Source organism: Canis lupus, chromosome X, assembly GCF_048164855.1.
Source record: "Canis lupus baileyi chromosome X, mCanLup2.hap1, whole genome shotgun sequence".
Lineage (NCBI taxonomy): Eukaryota > Metazoa > Chordata > Mammalia > Carnivora > Canidae > Canis > Canis lupus.
In genome coordinates, this window is record NC_132876.1 from 89894791 (window position 1) to 89919318 (window position 24528).

At 39.7% G+C, this 24528-nt stretch overlaps 1 protein-coding gene across 4 annotated transcripts in view; it reads left to right on the forward strand.

Annotated features, from left to right (window-relative positions):
* Nucleotides 1–24528, forward strand: part of MED14 (mediator complex subunit 14) — a 66300-nt gene that overhangs the window by 32452 nt on the left and 9320 nt on the right. For 3 of the 4 annotated variants that reach the window (XM_072817573.1, XM_072817576.1, XM_072817575.1), the window contains exons 14-25: nucleotides 2231–2425; nucleotides 2828–2962; nucleotides 5265–5341; nucleotides 11233–11393; nucleotides 11481–11627; nucleotides 12246–12337; nucleotides 13307–13459; nucleotides 13778–14047; nucleotides 17334–17474; nucleotides 19521–19632; nucleotides 22225–22356; nucleotides 24147–24329. In XM_072817573.1, coding sequence (XP_072673674.1) covers nucleotides 2231–2425; nucleotides 2828–2962; nucleotides 5265–5341; nucleotides 11233–11393; nucleotides 11481–11627; nucleotides 12246–12337; nucleotides 13307–13459; nucleotides 13778–14047; nucleotides 17334–17474; nucleotides 19521–19632; nucleotides 22225–22356; nucleotides 24147–24329 — 1798 coding nt within the window. The remainder of the gene's footprint in view (nucleotides 1–2230; nucleotides 2426–2827; nucleotides 2963–5264; nucleotides 5342–11232; nucleotides 11394–11480; nucleotides 11628–12245; nucleotides 12338–13306; nucleotides 13460–13777; nucleotides 14048–17333; nucleotides 17475–19520; nucleotides 19633–22224; nucleotides 22357–24146; nucleotides 24330–24528) is intronic. The other variant, XM_072817574.1, reaches the window with a different exon arrangement.

Below are 24528 nucleotides of genomic sequence, written 5' to 3' on the forward strand. Positions count from 1 at the left end.
TCATCAGAAACCAGGTGTTAGTTTCAATGATTAATGATTTATTGTGGAGCAATAATTTGTTTCACATGGCTTACACCAAAACTGAAAGTATGTTTCTCTTCATCCTTCTTACTTCTCACTTAGGGATGATACATTCATAGAAGTGGGAGAAACTACTGTGGAAAGGCTTGGTCTGCCCTTATACTTCTGTCAGCTTTATTAAGATATAATTTATACGGGAAAAATTTAGACTTTTTATATCTGAGTTGTAATAAATGCTTACACTATTGTAATTCCCCTCTCAGCAGAACACAGAACAGATGTCACCTCCAAAATGCCCTCATACTGTTGCTTTATAATCAGATGCTCCCCCCCTCTCAGCTGATGACCCCTGACTACCTGTTTCTGATTATATCACATTGCCCATCAGTCTAGTTTCTTTGACTCAGCAAGCATGACGCCTTTGATTTTCATCCACATTGTGATGTATATTATAATTCATTCCTTTAATTGGAGTAGTATTCATGGTAAGGATGTACCACAGTTTATTTAACCAGTCTCTGGTGATAGGACATCAGGGTTACTTCCAATTTGGGGCAATTCTGAATAAAGCAGCTGTAAGCATTTGTGTATACGTGTGTGTGTGTGTGTGTGTGTGTGTGTGTGTGAATAGGTTTTCACTTCTTTTAGATAAGTAGGAGTGGGATTGTTGGGTTAGATTATAATGTCAGTGTATGTTTAGCTTTATAAAAAATTGCCAAAGGGTTTTCCAAAGAGGCTGGGCCATTTTGCATTTCTGATGGCAATAAAAGAGAGTTCTAGATGCTCTGCATTCTTGTCACCACTTGGTACTATAATATTTAAATTTTAGCCATTCTGGGGGCACCTGACTGGCTGAGTTGGTGGAGCATGCAACTCTCGATCTTGGGGTGGTGAGTTTGAACCCCACATTGGGCGTAGAGATTACTTAAAAATTTAAAAATCTCTGAAAAAAATAAATTTTAGCCATTCTGATAGGGGTATAGTGGTATTTTATTGTAGTTTTATTTTATGCTGCCCTAATGTCTGATGATATTGAATATCTTTTCATGTGTTTTTTTGGTCATCTCTTTATCTTCTCTGGTGAAACATCCATTTTCCTTTTAATTTTTCCATTTCCTCAGGTGTATCATTGTGGTAGTAGGTGCTAGCCTAAGAATTCCTGGAAGAGAGTGCATAGGAAGGTGGGGGATGAGGGAGAGAAGGGAGGCAGGAAGAGAGACGGAAAGCATATGGCAGAGCAATAATGGTCCAATGGCATTTATTTCTCCCCCTTGAGTATTTAGGGGACTTTTCTTAAATTTTAGGTAGATGCTGAAGGTAAGCTGTTTCAAATGGGTAGTGACTAAGAGCAAGGTCTCTGGAGGCAAACTGGGGTTGAAGCATGAGTCCATCACTTCTCAGCTCTTGAGACTTTGGGCAAGTAACCTAAGTATTTTGTGCCTCAGTTTCTTCATCAGAAAAATGAAAGTAATCCTTCTTTACTAGATTCATTAAGAGGACTGAAGAGGTTAACATGTGTCACGTACTTAGGACAGTACCTGGCACATAGTACTCTTCTATCAGTGTTTACTATTGTTGGTCATGAGATCCTTATCCTCACAGTGACCACATTTATCAGGGTTTATTTTTATATGCTTCCAATTTTGAGAGTTAGTTGTCATTTTTCTCTGCTATAACTGGAATTCTTAGGAGGTTTTTTTTTTTTTTAAGATTTTATTTTTGAGTAATGTCTACCCAATGTGGGGCTTGAACTCACAACCCTGAGATAAAGAGTTGCTTGCCTGCTCCACCAACTGGTCCAGCTGGGCTCCCCCTAGGATATTTTAATGGTTAAGGGAAATGGCAATTTAAAGCAGAAACCATTCTAGAAAATCTAGCAGACCTGCTGGACTTAAGCATATAGTGTTTTAAGCTGAAGTATGAAAGTCCAGAACACTTAATGCTATAATAGTTCAAATGTCCCATTTGCTATAGTTTATAGCGGTTTTTGCTTTTGTTAGTCTGATCTATTTTTTTTAGAGACCAGAATATATATTTAGTGAGAATGCTTTTCTCGTTTAGAATCATGAGATTGATTTATCCTCATTTAAAGAAGAAAGACCATCTACAGTAGATTTACAATTCTGAGCTCTACTTGCTATAAGGTGGAAAATATCTGACACTCATTAATGATTTATCTGAGTCTTTTTTCTGATTTGGGCCTTCTTAGGTTGTGGAGATGTTGGAGGTTCCTAATAAACCCACACAGCTGTCATATAAGTACTACTTCATGTCTGTGAATGCTGCAGAACGTGAAGACACCCCTGTTATGGCACTCCTGCTGCAGCAGTTCAAGGAAAACGTCCAAGAATTGGTTTTTCGCACAAAACCTGGGAAACAGCCTAGGACTGGTCCCAAGCGCAAGGTATGATCACATACCGAAGTGAGTACAGGATTTGTGTGTATTAACTCTGTTGGGTTCTTTAAACATTTTAATATGGGAAAGAATTAGATAGGGTTAAAAAAAAAAAAAGAATTAGGGTTTTAGGAGATGAGGGGGCAATAAGGTTTAAATGATAGTTTTCTACATTTTCTTGAAAATGCCTCTTAATTAATAATTATACACCGTTTCCACAAGAGAGTTTGCTAAATACACAGTATTTACCTAAATTTCTAGTATTTAGGTCGAAATATTTGCTCAGCAAATATTTGTTGAATGCATAACATTTGTTTTGGTTAACCTTGAGCTCTACAGTAGTTTAACCTTCTTAACTAATTGCATCACCTGTACTTCTTTACCCACTTGTGTTCTTTACTTAAATTCTAGTTGTCTGATGATCCATGTCCAGTAGAACCCAAGAAAACCAAACGATCAGGAGAAATGTGTGCCTTCAATAAAGTTCTAGCTCACTTTGTTGCTATGTGTGATACAAATATGCCATTTGTAGGACTTCGGTTGGAGGTAATTTTTTGAAACAATTTTGAATACTCTATGTAAAAGAGTAATTTTTAAAATGCCTTGGTAAAGCTACATGGATTCCATTAGGAGAACCAGAATAGTTGTGATCTTACTTATTTTGGGAGGGATGGGGTTGAAATCCTATCATCTCATGGTATATCTGTAAAACAGGACTTAACATTATCTCATCTTTCTGATTCCAAATTGTGGGCGTTCTGCTCTTTATGGAAATGGAAAGTAAAGTCTAACCAATTTAAAAGGGACATTTTTTGAGTATTATCATCTTACTTGCATACCTCTTAGTACAGTGTTATCTCTTAGAGGTGGTTAGTTGATAAAGGAGTGGCTTATTTCTGAGTTGGTGAAGCCATACATATTGCTTACACACTAATAAGACCTCATTCCTTTATGAGAAGCAGGTCAGAAAGAATATTAAACCAATTTTTACTCTTGTCACATGGACTAAAGAATACATTTAGAATTAATGTCTTTCAAGAATACATAGTTGTGATATCCAGCATGATCTCTAAATATGATAGTAAAGGGCAATAACAGAACCTACTTTTTTTTTTTTTAAGATTTTATTTATTTATTCATGAGAAACAGAGGCAGAGAAATAGAGGGAGAAGCAGACTCCCTGCAGGAGCCCGATGTGGGACTCAATCCCCAGATCCCAGGATCACAAACTGAGTCAAAGGCAGATGCTCAACTGCTGAGCCACCCAGATGTCCCCAAAACGAGCATTTTTTATATTTCTGAAAAGGACTTTGGCCAAGGATTGGCATCCCTTTGAAGGGATACACCAAAACCATAATTATTTCCCTCTATTTTGAAGTTTTCACTTTTTGTAAGACTCCTTCCCTCTGTAAATTATTGGGAATGAAGTAGAGACTTTTGCCACAATAAAATAAAAGATAATTAAAAAAAAAAAAAGTGTGTATGACTAAAACAACCGAAGATACAAAAAAAGAGAGAAGAGCTCTGGGAGTGTGGAAGTGAATTATTTTAGAGAAAATAATGACCATAGTCTTGTTGAACACTCTCATGCTTTAGAGCAGGAATTGCCAGACTTTTTCCATAAAGGGCCAGATAGTATTTCAGGCATTGTGGGTCATAGGGTCTCTTATTATAGCTATACACATCTGCTTTTGTAATGTGAATTAGCCATCGTTGATGTTTAAACAGATGAGTGTGGCTATGTTTCAGTAACAATTTACAAAAACAGGTGGTGAGCCGGATTTGGCCCATGAGCTGTTGTGTGCTGACCCTTGCTTTGTAGGGCTTTAGGGTCTGAAAGCAGAGAGTAAAGTATAAAACTATGAAGAACAGGAATAGCCCAGAGAAATCGAGGCCCAGAAATAGGCACCTAAAATAGATACTTGTGTCCTTGATGTCCTCGCTCCTAAAATTGTGAGCTTAATAAAGGTCTTCTTATCCAGGTACTGGCCATAGGTCCTAAACTGTATGGACAGTGTCTATGCTTCCTATCTACTTGACTGTGTTCTTGGGCCTTTTATTGTGCCCTGTTGATTGATGACAAGAATGCATTCATTTTTACTACCTTTGAGGTGGGAAGGGAGGCTACATGGTATTTAGGGGCACTGTGATGTCTCTCTCCCTGCCTGCTCTACCCACAGTCTAGAAATGGCAAAAAAAAACTTGTGTCTTTGTAGGGCTCACAGAGACTAAAACCTATAGACATAGTCTTCTCTGTCCTCCTCCTCTGTGCTCCTCTACCTGTTGCACAGGTGGGCCACATAAGAACATTGTATAGTAGTACTCTGTTGAACCCACTCAAGCTCTTAAACAGCCTGCTTTTTCTTCTCTCAGTGAAAAAGCCACATTGAGGAAAAGGCAAGCACATTTACTGCTTAAAGTAATTTATGCTGAGATGTGAATAACTAAATTTCATCTTACCAGGAACATTTAGATCTCTGATCCATGGGACAGAGACAGTGTTTTGGAGTCCTCCTACACTTGGCTTCCTTTTGAATCTGGACTCCTATGGCCTATTTGGTGGGCAGTTATTTTTCTTAAACCTTTGCCCTTCTGAGGCCTAAAGAGTAGGCTCGGTCAGATACTTAGGGTTGCTTTAAAACCTTTCTGGAACAAGGTGGGTATAAATAGCCTGCCATAGAAGACCCAGGCAATCAGATAATGGAGGACAGTATGCATGCCTAATATATTGTAACTTTGGAACAGAGTAGCCCTAGAACAGGTGCTGCAAAAATAGACGCTAGTACTTAGAAAAGGTAGTTTCCTTTGTAAAATTGGTGGTCTTATCTACCTGCTTTTGTCTTACCAGCTGTCCAATCTGGAGATTCCCCATCAAGGAGTACAAATGGAAGGTGATGGCTTCAGCCATGCAATTCGCTTACTGAAGTAAGTCCCCATCCTGTCTCATTCAGTCCTATCTCATTCAGTCCCTCACGTTAGAGCCATGGTGCTAGAGCTGCCCCTCCCCCAGGAGACCATGTAAAGCAGAGTTCAGAACCTGTGGGTGTTCTGGATTTCTGCATACAATCACTGAGGTCTTGGGGAGGCTGCTTTTCCACCTGCTGAGTCGAGATCCAGCACTCTTGGTATTTTAGGACGTCTTTCCTCTGCGTTTCTTTTTACTCCTTTAATGGATGTTTACTCAGTGCGACTGTGTATCAGGCTTGAATTCTGCTAGGGCCCTTCTGGATGCTGTGGGTTCATGTAGCAGGAGGATTTAAGCTAGTTTGGAAGCCAGAAAGGGTATCCCTGAGGGAAGTACCTGTTGTGTTCAGACTGAAGGAGAGGGGAGAATTAGCCAGAGGGAAGGTGGGCAGTGAGGCACAGAGTGGGCGGTTCTAGCCAGAAGGGATTAACTGCTAAAGTGGAGGCAGGCAGTTTTCTCTTTTTCTGTTTTTCTTGCTTGGAGGCAGGAGAAAGAGAGCTCTGCCTCCTGGAACTGAAAGGAGGTCATTGTGGCAGGAGTTGAGAGAGATGAGGCTGGAGCAGTAAGCAGGAAGGGGTCAGATCCTGGAGGGCTTTCTAAATGCCCTCAAGGAATGTAGGCTTCATCCTAATGGCCCAAAGAAGCCATCAGGTGAATTTTAAAGGGAAACTGACATCATGAGCTAGGTGTTTTTGAAAGTTCATCTTGAAAGCCCTATCAAGGATCAATTGGAGGGGACCAAGACTGGTGAAACTGGTTGCTGAAGTGGTTCACACCAGACTTGTTGGTAGCTTAGACCTGGGAAGGTTCTGCAAGGACTTAGGGGGTGGAATATTCAGGGGTTGACGAGGATATTGATGTTTGAAGGTAAGAAAGAGAAGAAAATGGCACAGGTGCCTGTTGGTTTTATCTTGGGCACACGATGGATGATGGTGGTGTTTTGTGAGATAAGGGACACTGAAGATGTGAGTTGGAAGGGGCTTCACAGGGTTGAGGTGCCTGTGCATTCTTTTGGCCAGGCACGGCTGGGTCTCAGGCTCAGGCAACAGGTTTGGGCAGGAGAAGTGTATGAGTCATCACCAAGGTGATAGTAATTGAGCTGGGATATTAAAATTGATTGCCAGGAAAGAGTATACAGAGGGAGATGGGTAGAGGTCTTGGCTCTAAATGAATCAAGGACCAGGGGCAAAGGATGCTCAGAAGGAAAGCCAACATAGTGCATTGCCTCTGTCACGTAAGGCAACCAGGATGGACTTGCAGAGCTAGGATGCCATTTATGCCTTTTTGATGCAAAAAACCGTTTTGGGGGTGTGGGAGGGTGGGCATTTGTATTGTCTCTTAGGTGTTGCTTACTGATATAAATTGCAGAAGCAGTTTTTATTTATGGAATTCCTCTGACTGCCAAGACATGGCTGCTTTACAATTTGAGCCAGTGGAGCTTTAATTTTTGTTACTTGGGAAACAGTTGGTTTCTGTGGAAGATGGGAAGGACTAGCAGCACGCACTCCACCCGTGTGTCATGGTGCTTACTTGGGACAGAGTTGAAGAACTAGAATAGCTTCCCTTCCTGGCTGTCTAAACGTTATCTCTACAAAAAGTTCTCCAGAGAGAGAGCTAGCCTTGTAATAGAAATCAATAGGAAAATGTATACTTTTAATGGCTTTTGATTTTGAATCACCTCAGCCTAAAGTATAGGAGTTAGGGTTTTGTTTTGATTTTTTAATCTTTATACTCTTCTTGGCAACTGCAGATAAATAATGTTAAGATTTGTGTTCTAGTCTCATAGCTAAATTTTTCATGTTTTGCAAGAGTCTTAAAATATCTTGTTCTCAGCAGTTTTATGAAGAAATTTCAGTCCTCTTCCTTCTTGAATTTGAGAGAACCCATAATATAGTCCTACCTAAGAAGGAAGCATTTATTGTTTTTTAAGCTTCATTATAATAATTTTTTAAAAGTCCTTATTACATCCTGGCTATTTTCTTTATTTAAAACTTAAAAGGAAAATATACAGAGAAATGGAAAATTAAAGATAATCTGTTTGTCTAGTACCTGCTGTCCATTATGGAGATAGGGTATAGAAATTAAGAAGGAAACCGTAAATAACAAATGTTTAAACACGATTTTACTAAATTAAAACCTGGCATAGGTCTAATTAGCATATAAGTACTCTAATGCGTTTACTCTTTAGAAAGTTTTAAGCTTTCATTCCTAGATATATTAATACTAAATGGGAGTATGAGTCTATACTTCAAAGCTTTAAAATTGAGCACATTTTTCTGCTCTTTGTAAAAACATGTTCAATTCTTATTCAACTTATCTTTTTGAGAATCTGTTGAGCAGGCCTCCTTGAAGTATCTGAAAGTGTCAATGGTAAACACCTTTGATTGCTGTAGTTCACGGGCCTGTTGCCTTGTATAGATTCCTAAGAGCCTTGACCTGACAGCACAGATAACACAGGTCTCAAGAGCAGCATGCTGCTCACAGTTCCTCGTTTTGAGCAAACTTCCCACCTTCTCCCGAACTATAACATTACCCTGCTGGACAGTGATGCTGGTCTGCTAGGCACACCCACAAGGATTTTTCATCTTGTCCATTGTGTTTCTTTGCCTCTTGTAGCTTATGCAAATAATGCATAGGCACAACTCATTTTTGCACGTTGTGTGACTCAGCTTATATCAGTTGTGTGACTCAGTCCTTCTGAATATGCATATGGAACCTTTATAAAGCCCTCTTCACTTTCCTTGTAGGCACAATTGCGCTTCCTTTACTAGCACGTTCAGTGATCTCCATAATGTGGTTGCTGATGTTTGTGGAACCCCTCAGGACGAAACTGATAGCACGTGGTGACCAAAAAGGAGCAGTGCTAGCCCACATCTACCTTAAAGGACCAGACCCTAGTTTCTACCTTTTTCCCATACTCAGGATTACAGGAGAAAAATTAGTTGGGTGTAGCTGTTTAGATCAAAAAACAGCTTTTTTGGATTGGTAGAAATTTTCAAATAAGGTTAAGCCATTGTCCCAGAAATACCTTCCCCAGTTCTTAATTTTTGGTGACTATTTTGAGTTTGTAACAGTTTTGTTTCAAAAGGCTTCCTTTTGGGGAGCTTTATTTCCCCCTCCTCAGTGAGGGAGGATTAAAGTTAAAATTGTAGTTTATTCTGTTACATTTGTAACCTTAAAAGAAATAAATAGTTTACAGGTTCCTTGAAGCTGAGCCAATTACTTGTGTGTCCCAGATAAAGAAGGTGACATAGAATGCATTGTTAGGGTCATGCTATCCCTCGGCATAAATTGAAAGGAGTCTTACCCTTCTTCCTTGAAAACATTCTGGCTTCTTTGTGTTCATTTTCAAACCAGATGGATTTCACAAAACACCTATTTACGTGAAAGGAGGATAATTACTACATTTATATTTTTATTTTTAAAAAATTTTCATTTATTCATGAGAGGCATAGAGAGAGAGGCAGTGACATAGGCAGAGGGAGAAGCAGACTCCCTGCAGGACTCAATCCCAGGACCCCGGGATCACACCCTGAGCCTAAGGCAGACACTCAACCACTGAACCATCCAGGCGTCCTTGCATTTATATTTTTTAAATCAAGATTAAAAATCTATCTAAATTGGCTGTTTTATAACTCTTATGAGTTGAGGTTGTGTTTTCAGGGGTAAGGACAGGCAAAAGTTCTCAGTATACCTACAAAATTGATAAGCATATATGCAATGTATGTAATTTCTGTAATTACCCCAAATAACATTGGGCAAAATCTTGTAGTGAGTGATAAAAAATAAGTATGAGGGATCCCTGGGTGGCGCAGCGGTTTGGCGCCTGCCTTTGGCCCAGGGCGCGATCCTGGAGACCCGGGATCGAATCCCACATCGGGCTCCCTGTGCATGGAGCCTGCTTCTCCCTCTGCCTATGTCTCTGCCTCTCTCTATTTCTCTCTCTGTGACTATCATAAATAAATAAAAATTAAAATAAAAAATAAAAATAAGTATGAAAGATTAGCTTTTTTTAAAGATTTTATTTATTAGAGCATGTGCGCACAAGCAGAGGGAGAAACAGACTTCCCACCAAGCAATGAGCCCGATGTGGAGCTCTATCTCAGGGCCTTGGGACCATGACCTGAGCTGAAGGCAGACGTTTAACCAACTGAGCCATCCAGGCACCCCTGGTTAATCAACTTTTGGTTACAAGTTAATCAAAAGATTAACTTCTGAAATGTTCAAAACAAAACTATACATTTAAGAGGAGCTATGGGGCAGCCCCGGTGGCTCAGCTTTTAGCGCTGCCTTCAGCCCAGGGCCTGATCCTGGAGACCCCGGGGTCGGGTCCCATGTCGGGCTCCCTGCATGGAGCCTGCTTCTCCCTCTGCCTGTGTTTCTGCTTCTCTCTCTCTCTCTCTGTGTCTGTCATGAATAAATAAATAAAATCTTAAAAAAATAATAAAAATAATAAGGAGCTATGGTAGAATTTTTAATTAAGAAAATTTTGGTACTATGTTAATTCTATTTTTATGCAACCTGTGTAGCTGTTTTCTTAAGCCTCCAAATTTTTTTAATCATCTGCAACCTCTGGCTCTTTTTTTTGCTCTTAAATTGTTTATTCTAGGCAAGTGGTTGTCAATTTGCCCTCCAGGGGACATTGGGTAATGTTTGGAGAGATTTTTGGTGATCATTAACTGAGAAGAGTGGGTAGGAGGTATTACTGTCATCTGGTAGGGAGAGGCCAAGGCTACACACAACAGAGAATTATCTAGCCTAAAATGTCAATATTGCCAAGATTGAGAAACCCTATTCTAGGTGTTTCTGAATAAGAGGCCTGAATCAAGATTCCATATTTCCCATTGTTGTTGACTTAGATAATAGATAATCATTATACCAAGTCTGAGAATTAACCCATCTTCCCTATGAGTTAAAGGATAATGTGTAATTAAAAAATATAAAGTATCTCATTATTTCATCTATTACTGTGAAAACATGAGAATATATGACTTCATAATGTTTTATGATAAGATAGTCCATAAAGCTGCAAGAGGAAAATGGATAGGTAGGTATTTTATGACATTAAAGCCAATGCATTCTTCTTCTATATGTGATATATTCAAGTGACAGTATGTTAAATGAGTTGATACATGCAAAGCTCTATCACATGAGTGTTACCTCTACTGAAGAGGGGAGTAGAGATAATAGACCTGTGATTTTGTCTTGGTATCAGTGAATGAGACTTGGTTTTACTGCAAAGGGAGCTAACATATACGAATGAATACCATTATATCAGCTACCATGAGCACTTTACACATATGGTGTCATGTTTTAAAATCAGTGACCTAGGAGGTAATTCTCTCCATTGTGTAGTTGGGGGACTGAAATTCAGAGGTTAAATGTGACTGGGTCAGAATTAGAATGCAGGTCCCTGACTCCAAAGCCCATGTTCTTTTCCACTGTATCATTCTGTTCTCAGAGTGGTTTTACAAGTATTCTGTTCCCCTTTTCCTTGAGGATGTTCTAGGTAGATTTCATAGAAAGCCAATGTCCTTGATTTTTCACTTTGAAGAATCATAGTGTTTCTAATAACAGGAATAAGGATGAAGATAAATACATTTTGTTAAAACACTCAGACAAACACTTCATTAAAGCGGGTGGTCCTAATCTGTGTTGGTGTGAGTAGAAGTGGGTTCAGTGCTATGAATTGCTGTGAATTGCTATGAATCACTTCCTTCTTTTGCAGAAAGCACCTAGTAGTGGAGTTTGAACTGAAGCCCTAATGTGATACCCTGCCTGTTGTGTAGGTTGTGCTCATGTCTTTCTGTAATGCAAAGTACACTTCATATGCTCTATCTTTCATCGCCAGAATTCCTCCCTGTAAGGGTGTGAATGAAGAAACCCAGAAAGCTCTGGATCGCTCTCTTCTCGATTGCACTTTCCGATTGCAAGGTAGAAATAACCGCACCTGGGTGGCGGAGTTAGTATTTGCAAATTGTCCACTTAATGGCACTTCTACTAGGGAGCAAGGTAAGATGCTTCACACACTTTGTCTTTGCATATTTCTGGGGTTTTCTTTTTAGTATTGATAGCGATTCTCTTTTTTTAATCCTGTAGGGCCATCCCGGCATGTTTATCTGACATATGAAAACCTGTTGTCTGAACCCGTTGGTGGTAGGAAAGTGGTTGAAATGTTCCTTAATGACTGGAATAGCATTGCACGATTATATGAATGTGTGTTGGAATTTGCACGTTCTCTACCAGGTACATGTGATAACGTTCCTTTTGGAAGGGAGCATCCCCCCCGCCCTTTTATCTAATGAAAAATAAATTTCCCTTCTACCTCAGGCTTTCCCCCAGAGACAACCACTGTTAACTTTCTTACATATCCAGAAAATTTTACTCCGAGTTCTACCGTATTACAATAATAGTATTTATTGAGAGTCTACTATGGGCTGTACAATGTAGCAGACAGTTTGCTTGTGTTAACTCATTTAATTGTCACAATCCCCCTGTGAGGTAGGTGTTAGTATTCCGCATTTCACAAATGAAGAAAACAAGTCACAGAGACTGCGGAACTTGCTGAAGGTTGCACAGCTATTTACTAAAGGGTAGAGCTGGAATTGGAACCTCTTGACCGCTGTGCTATACTGCTTCATTAGTCTCCACTCCTGCCCTAGACCCCTTCTGTAGAAATGGATACAGAAGCCCACTGTCTATGCCATTGCTTTACTTTAAAAAAATTTTTTTGACGAAATTAATGTATCTAGAGATTTTTCCAGCTAGGCATATGATACTGTCCAGATGCCTACTTCTTCAAATATGGGTTTTAAAGTTTTGCATGTGTCACCTTAGTTTCCTTTTTTCTTCCTTTCTCTTTAGACATACCTGCTCATCTAAATATTTTCTCAGAAGTCCGTGTCTATAATTACCGAAAACTTATCTTGTGTTATGGAACCACCAAGGGAAGCTCAGTAAGTCTATGAACTACTTAAAACTGAAGTTCCTCTCATAAATCCTTTAAAAAAAAAAACAACCAAGAATTCAAAAGTTATGAAAACTGCCTTGAAATAATTGAGGACTCAAGTAAAAATTAGGGCTAAAAGTAAATTTTAAAAACTTTGATGATATAAATACTGTAGACTAGTATACTATAATGCTTAACTCTTTAAAATTGAAAGCAAAAATTATGCCCTCTTTGATGGGGTATTATAATCTTAATGAGCTTTGGACAAGGTAATGTATTTTTGGTTTTTGTATTTTTTCTTCACCAATTTCAAACCTGGTTAGCAACGTGATTACTATAATGAAGATTATGAATGGCTTTGAACATTACTGTATGTCTATGTTTTTGGTCATGTTATGATTATTAACATTTTTTGATCATGTCTCAATCTTGGGAGGTATTCCCTGTAATCTCGGTTTCCTCATTTTCTTCCCACCCATATGTAAAGTCCTAGAAATTTAGCATAAAAATTCAGCCATTTGGCTTCTTTCTGGACTCTTCCACTTCAAGTAATATGAGAAATTACTTGAGTGTTTTAAAATCTATAAACTGAAAGCATCTGTGTTAGAAATGACTTCCTTTCCCTTTATGACAGCACTCACCTAGAGGGTGACTTTTCTTCAGTCCTACAAAAAAAAGGAAAAATAAGAACCACCAGTGATAATTTTCAAACAAAGCTTAATCCAGATTTGGTCTTTTAACACCTCCTCTTTCTGTTTTACTTAGTGGGGGTGGGCTAATATGCACCTACTCCGGGAATGTAATTGTCCATAGTAACAGTACTTCTGGAGTTTATAGAACCCAGTCTTATGACTGGCTTTCCAAAAAGACCTCATGTAGATCTTTGGCATTCTGCCTTACTGTTTAAACATTGTTTTTTCTTTACTTGGATCTGTTACTTTCTCAGTTTCTGAAACCTGTAATTTCTTTGATTTAGATTAGCATCCAGTGGAATTCCATACATCAGAAATTTCACATTTCTTTGGGAACTGTTGGCCCAAACTCAGGTTGCAGTAACTGTCACAATACCATTCTCCATCAGCTTCAAGAAATGTTCAACAAAACCCCAAATGTGGTTCAGTTATTACAGGTAATTAAGCTTATTATCTGTGTAAACATAAGCCTCTGTCAGTGTTAGTGTACCATGTAAAACTCTAAAAATCATGTGGGCTTAACTTGTCTTCATTGACAAGGGTGCATATTTTTATCCTTTATATCTTGCATTCTTGGGGAATTTTCTTTGATTCAAAGAGGATGCAGCAGTGTACATTGCATTCTCTTCAAGGGAAAGTCATATGGGTTGTGCCAGGAAGACCTAGGCTCATTCATGACCATTAGACATGGAAGATTCTGAGGCTTCAGCATTTGTGCAGAAACTTGCTACCCTTACTGTGTGTGTTCCTTTTAGGTACTCTTTGATACTCAGGCTCCGTTAAATGCCATCAACAAACTCCCCACCGTGCCGATGTTGGGCTTGACCCAGAGAACCAACACTGCTTACCAGTGCTTCTCCATCCTGCCCCAATCGTCCACCCACATTAGACTGGCCTTCAGGAACATGTACTGCATTGATATTTACTGCCGGAGCCGAGGAGTGGTGGCGATACGAGATGGTGCCTATAGTCTTTTTGATAATAGCAAGTTAGTGGAAGGTTTTTATCCTGCACCCGGACTAAAGGTAACCGACTTTAATATTATAGCACGAGTAAACATAAATATTTCCAAATTCTTTTAAGGGGAAAATAATGGGGCAAAGAACAAATTCCTATTTTATACAGCTGTGTTAGTTTATCACCTCTGCAGCGTCCTTCCAAAGGAGCGAGAAGTTCTAAAGCGCTGTGCCTACGTGCATGAGATGATAAAATCTCCTCTCCTTGTAATGAATAAGGTGGAAGGAAGATACTGAAGAGAGTCCTGTTTGCTAGTTGGAACTTTAAGGAACTTCAACAATGTCTTTCTCATTGATTATTGAGAAAGTTTGATTCATCAGTTCAACCATGAGATTTTTTTAAAATGTAGGGTCCTGGGCCACAATCCCTGCAGATTCTTGTATAATAGCTCAATTGTTTAGAGTCAAATAGTTACAAAGACTTGTTTGGAAAATTAGTTGCTTGCAGCCCACTCTTGCCATTTTCCTGCTCTGTTTTCAGCTCTTATATGGTGATTCTCTTGGTATTTACATCCCTGTTTCTAAATAACATGCTTACATTGCTATTTGTGGACTTCTTAGTCGAGGGCATTATCTCATCCTTGCAGTGGAAGATCATGGTTTAATTCTTTTCTTAATTCTTAATGCCTCTTCCTCCCAGGCAGCTCCCATTACACCTTCTTTCTTTCCTCCTATCCTTGCAGTATGGTTATGAGCAATTTTGGTTAGATGATTGTTCAGTATTCTCATTATAAATATGTAAACACTATCTGCCAAGCTTAGTATGATTACTTTTTTCTTGTTCAACATTTTATTTTCCTGAGAATTATTAATGTACTAGTTTGCCTGGCTTTCTCTATACTTAATCACTAATTCAGCCTTAAAGTCTCTTCCATAGATATAACTCTCCCTTCAGTGTTTACATATCAGAAATCTCACTGGTTTCATCTTGAAGAAATCTCTTCTACAGTCCTCTGACCTTCATTCTGGAATGGCAGTGCTCCAGACTCTTTGCACAGTTTGATTTAGGAATCTGTAGGAGGATGGTGAAGAGGGAGAGTCCTTGACCTCTCTCTTGTGTTGCATGCCCTGTGGCATGGACCATGGGTCTTTTTCTTGGTTTAACTCCGTTGTTTTGGTAGAATAGCTTCTGCGCGGTTTCCTCAATAAGGTACGTGGGAGGTTAATTTGAGATCTTGTTTGCCTAAAAACATCTTTAGTTTACCCTCATCTAATTGAGAGAATGGCTAGGTGTAGAATTTGAGATTCCAATAATTTTCTGTAAGAATTTTGAAGACATTGCTCCATTGTCTTCTTATTTCCATTATAACGATTGAGGTATTTAATCTCCAGTTCTTGGACCTTATGTAACTAAGCAGAGCCTTCCACTCTGTAAACTTAAATCCTTTTGCTCTGGGGATTTCCTTGTATTATTTCTTGATTCTTCTTTGTTCTCTCTGTTAGCTCATTCTGGTACCACTACTATTCTGATGTTTGGTATCTTGGACTTATCCTCTGATTTTTCTTATGTTTTCTGTTTTTATCTCTTTGTTTCTGAGAGATTTCCTTGTTTTTTCCTTTTCATCTGTTTTTTTATTTTATTTTTTTTTTTGCCATCTTTTAAAAAACTTCCAGGAGCTCGCTTTTGTTCCTAAATGTTCATTCAGTGTTCATTTTATGACATCTTTGTTGTATATGGCTATCTTAACTTCTTTTACCTCTTTTCTTCCTCCAGAATCTCCATTTCATCCACTTTGCTTTTTTTTTGTTTGTTTTAATCTCTCATATTAGTGATGCTTAACTCGCAGCTCTTAGTAGAAGGTGAGACTTGCTGACTATGGTCTTCACTTTAGGATGGTCTGCTTTGGCCATTTCCTTGGGTAACTATCAGTGTCAGTAGATTCAAGTCTTTTTATTGGGCTGGTGAGGAGTATTCAAGTCTCTGCATAGATGGTGTGCATCTGGCCCCCAATTTTTGGCAAGTCAAATAAGAGAAGGAAACTACTATTTTCAACATTCAGTATGTAAACTTTAATCTTCTTCTTTTTTTTTTAAAGTAATCTCTACACCCAACGTGGGGCTCGAGCTCACAACCCCGAGATCAAGAGTCGCATGCTCTTCTGACTGAACCAGCCAGGTGCCCCATAATCTTCATTTTTAATACGGCATTCCTTTCCATCGATGCTAGAGTCCCCCTAGTAAAAGACCCTCCACCAGAGTGGTAGAAGTCAACCTCACACAGTGAGAGTGACAGAGGCTCTGGGAGGCTTTCATTGTCTCTTAAAGAGACTTCCAGCCAGTCCTATTTTTAGTCCCACTTTCATCCCCACTTCCAGAGGTGTCTACTGCTGCCAGTTCCTACGTGTCTTGAGGATCTGGACGGAAATAGCTTTGCTTCTTGGCTTTCCCCCCTGCCAGCTTTAGGATACAACTTCCTCACATTGGATAGTTCACTTACCACTCAGCCATCTGCTCTGCAGCCTCCAGAATTCATTGCTATTTTTTTTCTTCTCCCATTCTTTCTGTATTTGTAACTTATTGCTTAAAAAAATTTTTTTAAGGAGTTTCAGTGGGGTATTGGGAAAAGATAAAATGGTGCGTTGTGACTCCATCATCTTTTATTAGAAATCAAGTGATGTACTTTTAAAAGCTTTTGAGTGATCCTGACAAGCTTTTGATCTATGTTTTTGAAGATGGGAAAGGTGGAGAGTATTAAAAGGAAGAAAATGCTTGAGACACAAACCCTCATAGCCTTGCTTAATTTTTGATGACATATCCCATAAAACAAGATTGTCCCACTCTTGGTGGTTCAAAATTTCAGTCATGTCAGATAAAAAAAGAGGAAAGATGGCTTAGTTCCTATATTCAGTTTTCCTGTCATATTTTCTAGCTTAGAAAGTGAGGACTCTCACCAAATAGGAAATTTCCCAAGTCACTTAAGTTACTTAAATGGCCAACATACAACTTTTTTTTTTCCCCCTGCATTTCTGGTTCAGAAGTTAATAAGAAAATACTTCGACCTAGTATGAGGAGGTACCAGGGTATACTTTTTCAACTTTGTTACTTGCACAATACTTTTTACTTGACAGGATTTTTAACTTAGATGTTGTTTCTGTTGTGGTTAACCAGTTTCCTCAGTTTCCCCCCTTCAAAATTATCAATATGTCTTCCAGGTTGTCCTCATAATAGTGGCTGTGTATCCAACTTCTGTTTTAGTGATGGGCATAGTATATTTCTTTCTGTTAAAATAGTCTAAATGATTAAAAATACTAAAGTTAAATAAAATAATCTGAATTCTACTTGTTTATATCCATAGACATTCCTGAATATGTTTGTTGACAGCAATCAGGATGCTCGAAGAAGGTCTGTAAATGAGGACGATAATCCCCCTTCTCCCATTGGAGGAGATATGATGGATTCTTTAATATCACAGCTTCAACCACCACCCCAACAGCAGGTAATGTCTTGCTGAAATTCCAAATGGCTTCACATTCACATAACTTAATGGGTTCTTAAGGCGTCAGGGCTTCTTTGTTGAAAGGCAAGGAGATCCTTGGTGGGCCCAAGATGTCCAGAAAGTCCATAAGAAAAAATAATGACATAGGGAGAGGAGGCTTCTAGTGATGGCAGGTGAACAGTACCAGAAGTAGCATTAACCTCAGATTCGTGCACTTAAAATGATGTAAGGTGATTAGCCATGTGATCATAAAAGAGGATATCCAAATGGCCAGTAAGCACAGAAAGGGTGTTCTGTATCATTTGGCATCACAGAAATACAACTTAAAACCACAGTGAGAGGGCAGCCCCAGTGGCCCAGCAGTTTAGCGCCGCCTTCAGCCTGGGGTGTGATCCTGGAGACCCGGGATTGAGTCCCACGTCAGGCTCCCTGCATGGAGCCTGCTTCTCCCTCTGCCTGTGTCTCTGCCTCTGTGTGTGTGTGTGTGTGTGTGTGTGTGTGTGTGTGTGTGTGTGTGTGTGTCTGTCATGAATAAATAAATAAAATCTTAAAAAAAAAAACCACAGTGAGATAATACTCCGTACCCACAAAAATGGCTTTAAGGAGAAAATTGATAATTCTTGCCAGCATTTGGTATTAGCAAGTGAAACTCCTTTACTACTGGAGGGTGCATAAAGTGGTCTAACAACCTTTCAGCGGTATTCCAGAGCACTAAATCTGAACATTAGGCACAGCTTTGACTTAAAAATTCTACTCTTAGGTATATGTGCTACAGAAATGTATCAAGAAACACAAGAATATTAATAGCAAACATATTTATCTAAAAAGTACAAACTACCCAAATATCAAGCAACAGAATGAGTGAATAAACTGGGTCCATTCGTACACTAGAATACTTACAAAAATGGAAAAAAAGAATACAAACATGAGAAAACAAACTCTTGTTACATGTAACAACATGGTGAATCTTGCTGACCTAATGTTGAACAAAAGAAACCAGATGCTAATAACTATACATTTAGTATTTATATGAAATATGACAACAGACAAAATTAAGCTTGAGTGACAGCAGTCAGAATAGTGCTTACCTTGGGGAGGTGATAAAGACTTGGAAGGCATATGAGGGAGGCCTCCGGGGACTAGTGGTATTGTTCAGTGTCTTGATCTCTGTGGCTGTGGCATTTGTAAAAATTGATCAGACTGGACATTTTCTAAGATTTGTGTTCTTTACTATATGTGATTTGTACCTTAAACAAGAAACAAGGAAGGATTATGTTGTCCTAGGTTTTTCGTGGCTGGAGATGAAGGTAAGGGTGAGGAGAGGTCAGGTTGAACTACCATATTTGATTGCCTGTAAAACCCCACCAAATGTAAGATGCACTACTTTTTATAAACTGCCAGAAACAAAGCTGCCAGTGAAACCATGCTGTGCCATGAATTGCAAGATACAAAGATACACCCTGACTTCAGAGATAGTAAAGGGCATGGGGGTGGTGCTGAGGATCTTATAATCCGTGAAATGGTAGATAAATGATAGAGAAAAATCAGTGATCTGGTAGATAAAATAAGCAAAAAAACCATCTTGAGGTATATAAGCAATGGTAATATAAGGTCAGGAATGAGGTTTTTGCTGTTTTTTAAATATTTTGAGGGATCCCTGGGTGGCGCAGCGGTTTAGCGCCTGCCTTTGGCCCAGGGCGCGATCCTGGAGACCCGGGATCGAATCCCACGTCGGGCTCCCAGTGCATGGAGCCTGCTTCTCCCTCTGCCTGTGTCTCTGCCTCTCTCTCTCTCTCTGTGACTATAATAAATAAATTAAAAAATTTAAAAAAAAATAAATAAATAAAATAAATATTTTGAAAGTCGGAGTTTTTAAAAACTTGTGTTATTGATGTATAATTTACACATTTCCGTATCTCATGTTTCCTGTTTCATAACCACAGAAATGTGTAAAGGTTAACACCAGCCGAATGCTATGTGCTGTCTGTACTATATATACTATATGCAGGTGGCTTTTTAACCAACGTTTACTTTTTTTCTCTGCAGCCATTTCCCAAGCAACCGGGATCATCAGGTGCTTATCCCCTTACTTCACCCCCTACATCTTACCACAGCACAGTTAATCAGTCTCCCTCTATGATGCACACACAGTCTCCAGGTAAGATACTACTTCCTCTCCTGTCATGTTCAACTTTGACATCCAGAACAGATATGGACACACACACACACATGCACCACACATGTAGCCTAGACCTTCAGAGACCACTCCTTATCTGTGGCTAGGTATCTCCTATTCATTCCTTATGGCAGGGTTGTGAAAGCTGTGTTCATGATTCAGGAGCACTTGAAAAGGTTTGAATTAAGTGGAGGTATTGTCACCCAGAGCCAGGCTTGAAGCCCAGCTCGGAGAAGCGCTGGTCACAACACAATCTGTGGCAGAGGCCAACAAACCAAGGTCCATGGGCCAAGTCCTGCCCACCGACTGTTTTTGTAGTTTCGTGGGAATCCAGCCACACCCCTTAATGCAGTCGTGGGGGCTGCTTTCCTTCTAAACGATCCCTTACAGAACAAGTTTCCTAAGCTGGGTATATATGAAAGGTGCCCTGCCTGTCAGGCCAGTGCACAACCTGCTTGTCCAAACAAAATGGCTCTGTTGGCAGCCCCATGAAGTGCACTATAAAATTGCTTGAGGATACCTAATTTTTACTTTTAACCAAACAGTTCTTTGGTATCACTTAAGCTCTTGCCCTGGGCCAGATGCTCCATGTGCTGGGGATTTAGCAGTCAGCAAGATACCAGTCCTACTCTTAAAGCTTAAGTCTAGCAAGAAAGATGGGTATCAGATTTGTTGGGTAGATGACCCCTTACCTGCTCATCAGAGGTGACGGAACCACAGATGGAAGATTTGGAAGTTACTTCATGTCACTGAAGGTCATTGAAGGCTGAGTTGAGTGGGTGAGCTCAGCCCCTGCGGAGTACGGGGAGCTGCTTCTCAGATGTAGGAGCCTGAGAAGGAGCTGCTAGAGAGCAAGGAGCAAAACAGGAGATGTGGGCATAGAACCCAAGGCGTATGTGTTTCTAGGATACGAAAGAGGTTTTATGTAAAGGAAGCAGAAGTAATTATTTTGGAATAATTATAGTAGCAGACAGGTATACAGTGCTTGCTATGTGCTAAGCCGTATGTATGAGCACTTTATCCATTGAATCTCCACAGCAAAACCCACAGCTGAATATCTAAATATGACGCTTAAAGGTTAATCAAGTTGATGGACATACTTAACTGCTTGTAAGGCACTCCATTAAGCACAGAACGTAGAAAATAAATTCTCTTAGGTAGTAGTAAGAATTTGAAACGCATAGATACTGAGGAAAGTGATGGTAATGTAGTTTCTCTGTGTAACATTTATTCGCGGTTTGAGGAGCATAGGTCCCCCTTTCCTGATCCTCGGTTGAAACTAGTCCTCTGGCTAAATCCCATCTTTAAGCTCATTGCTCTCAGTTTTTTAATATCTGCCATCTAGGCCTCCACCCTGAGCTCGAGTCCTGTGTTTTCTAGCTGTCTAGTCAGCATGTCCTTGTGTAGACAATGGCTGAGACTTAACTCCTCTAACATTTCCCACCCGCCTACCCCCCAGTCTGTCCCCCCTCCTCCACCTCATCTCCATAAATGGCAGCCTCTTTCTGCCTGCAGCCTGGCCAGAGCTGTTAGAGTCTTGCTGGACTCCTTTCTCTCATACCCACTTGAGTCAGCCCCAGACACTGCCTGCCCTGTACTGAGAATTTATCCAGATTCTAACCCTCAGCCTCTACCCTCAACCGAGCCATTAACTAGCCTTCATTTGGATTATTACTGTTCCCTGTAACTGGTTTACCTGCCCCTGCCCTGTAGTCTCTTTTTTACACAATGACTATAGAGTGATCCTTCTGGAACAGAAGGTAGTTTATGACTCCTTTGCTCCAAACTGCAGTGGTTTCCCATCTCATTCAGGGTAAACCCTGAGTCCTTGGAGTGGCCTACACGTCCCTGTGTGATCTAGGGAACCCGACCACCACCCTCTGTCCTCATCTCCCATTTCCCCGTGGCTCCCACAGATCCAGCCATACCGGCCCCCTACCTGTTATTTTTACTGCTGCCTTTGGGGCCTTTGCACTAACTCTTTTTTTTGCCTGGAATATCTTACCCCCTGGGTATCTGCCCACCTTACCCTTCACTTACCCATGTGACCCCTTAGAGTGGTCTTCTTGTGTTGCTTTACAGAAAGAACAGCACCCACCTCCACCATTACATGATACTGCGCCCTTTCCTTGCCCTGGTTTTCTCCATAGCACTTACACTACCTGATACACATTTGTTGTCTTTCTCGTTCTACTAGAATAGAAGTTCCACGAGGGCAGTAATTTTTGTCTCTTGGCAACTGCTACATCCCCAGTGCCTACAGCAATGCTTGGCATGAAATGAACGTTCATGCCCACTTGCTGAAAGAGTGAATGAGTGAATAAAAAAGTACACTGGGTTTTGTTTTTGTTTTTTTTTTTTAAGCTCAGTCAATATAAGAGCTAGAATTTGGGCCCCATGGAATTGATCTCTCTCTTTTTCAGTAACAAAATCATTCCAGATTTTCTTTGTGCTATTTAAGGGAGCTTTACTGCTTATTTCTTTAATTTGTAGAGAGAGTCTTAACTTGAGGTCCTTGGCCAGGACATAGTATGTGTCCTGCGAAGATCATCTATAATTATTTTCCTTTATTAGGAAATCTGCATGCTGCCAGCTCCCCCAGTGGGGCTTTGAGAGCCCCTTCACCAGCGTCATTTGTTCCAACTCCTCCCCCATCCTCGCATGGAATCTCAATAGGACCAGGGGCCAGTTTTGCTAGTCCACATGGTGAGTCCATACGTGGAAATCGCGATTAGCATAAGAATTTGACGTGAAAGTAGTTTTTTGTTAAGTAAGTTATTTTCTTATTGCAAACTTAGCACATTGTTCGTTGGGGAAATCACAAAAGAAAATGAATTTGTCCTGATCCCACCATCTCTAGATCTACCAGTTAGTCCATCTACTTTGGACTCCTCCCCCCTCCCCCACTCTGCCTTGCACTTCCCATCACGCACCCCATGCTTGCCTGCCTGCTCGCTTCTCTGCTGCTCTCCACCTGTCTGCTTGTCTATCCGTTCAAATACCCCACCCCCCACAATTGGGACTGTACCATATGTATTGTTTTGAGACTTGAATTTTTAACTTTCTAACTAAAAAATTCTATTTTGAATTGGTTCGAATAAAAAATAGAAGAGGTAGCCAGTGAAGTGTTTCTGTGCCACCAACCACCTAGTTCCTCTTCCTAGAGGCATTCAGTGTTCTTGCAGAGATGATGTATGTATAGACAAGCAGATACTGTAAGTGTTCTCTGCCCTTTCACACACGTGACAGCATACTTCAGTGCCTTACTTTTTTCATCTATTTTTCCTGAATGCTGTGCCAAATCACAACATAAAGAACTTGCTCAGTTTTTACAGCTGTGTAGCATCTGTGATTTTACTCTCTAGTATTAATATTGTAGGAACATTTCTGTCAGTAAAAACTCTACATCATCATACTAGATGGCTTCATAGTATTCCCTTGTCTTGACATACCATAATTTAATTGCCCTCCTTATTATATGTTTAGAATGTTTCCATTTTTTTTACAACTAAAAATGGTATCATCTCTGCTCACATGATTATTCCCTTAGGTAAGTTCCTAGACGTGGAATTGCTGCCTCAAAGGGTTTGAGAAATTCTAAAGCTTTTGAAACACATTGCAAATTGCTCACCTGAAAGGCTATACCAATTTCCTTTAGCATCAAACAAGGATGTCTATTTTCCTTAATCATTGCCAACACAGGGTATTATGACTTTCAGAAATCTTTGTCATTTGATTGGTGAAAAACGGTATCTTATTGGTTAAGATGTGCATTTCTTGATTATTAATTATGTTAAACCTTTTTTCTTTCACAAGTCTTTGGTATTTCTTATTTTATCCCTGCCTCTATGTTCTTGTGTGTTTTCTTACCAATTTATAAGACTTCTAAGTTAGGATCGTTTACTCTGTGATATATGGTAAAAGTATTTTCTCAGTTTGTCATTTGGTTACAGAGGGGTATAAGTAATATGTTAAGGGTGTCTACAGGATGAAATTTAAATATCAAATTGTTCAGTAATTTGCTGCTTTCAAAACTTGATTCTTGGTTCGTTTCTCAGAAAGAAAAGGGAAAAATTTCCCTCTCCTCAGCCTTGAATAGAATGAAAAACAATTTGTCAGGGTTACTTGAAAAATACAAGATTTCTGGCCCTTAAATGAGCTTTGAGTTTTTTTTCCTTGACATTTTCAAAGATATTTGCAAATAGGTTTTGAAAGTAGTAGGTTGTTGCATGGTATAAAGTAGATTGTTACATGTTGCACATGTTGAAGCTTGTGTGAAGGTAAATTTTATCCTTTCTAATGTTGTATCATGTATAAAAGTACATAAACTACACAAAATAGAGAGATTCAGATGTGCCATGTTAAGCATCATACTTCCATGAAATAGCAAAAGAAAAAATGATCACCTTGTAAAGGGTCGAGCATTTCAGCACTGCCAAGTACTTTTCAGTTGTTAAAATACAGGTTTTGAAGACCATCTGTTTACTTGTTTACAGGAACCCTAGACCCTAGTTCTCCATACACTATGGTGTCACCAAGCGGACGAGCTGGGAACTGGCCAGGGTCTCCTCAAGTGTCTGGCCCCTCACCAGCGACACGCATGCCTGGAATGTCACCAGCCAATCCATCACTACATTCTCCAGTTCCAGATGCTTCTCATTCCCCTCGAGCTGGAACAAGTGAGCATCACCATCACTTTAGTGTTCATTTTAGCCTAACCTCCAAATGACCTATTTTTTTCTCATCCTCACATTGGAAAGTTGTGACCTACTTATTAAATGGGGATACTTCATAACTTAAACTTTTAGCCCTTTAGCAAATTGGTTAACAATAGTTAATTTGCATAGTCAAGCAAAATGTAAGAAAGGGAAATGTCTC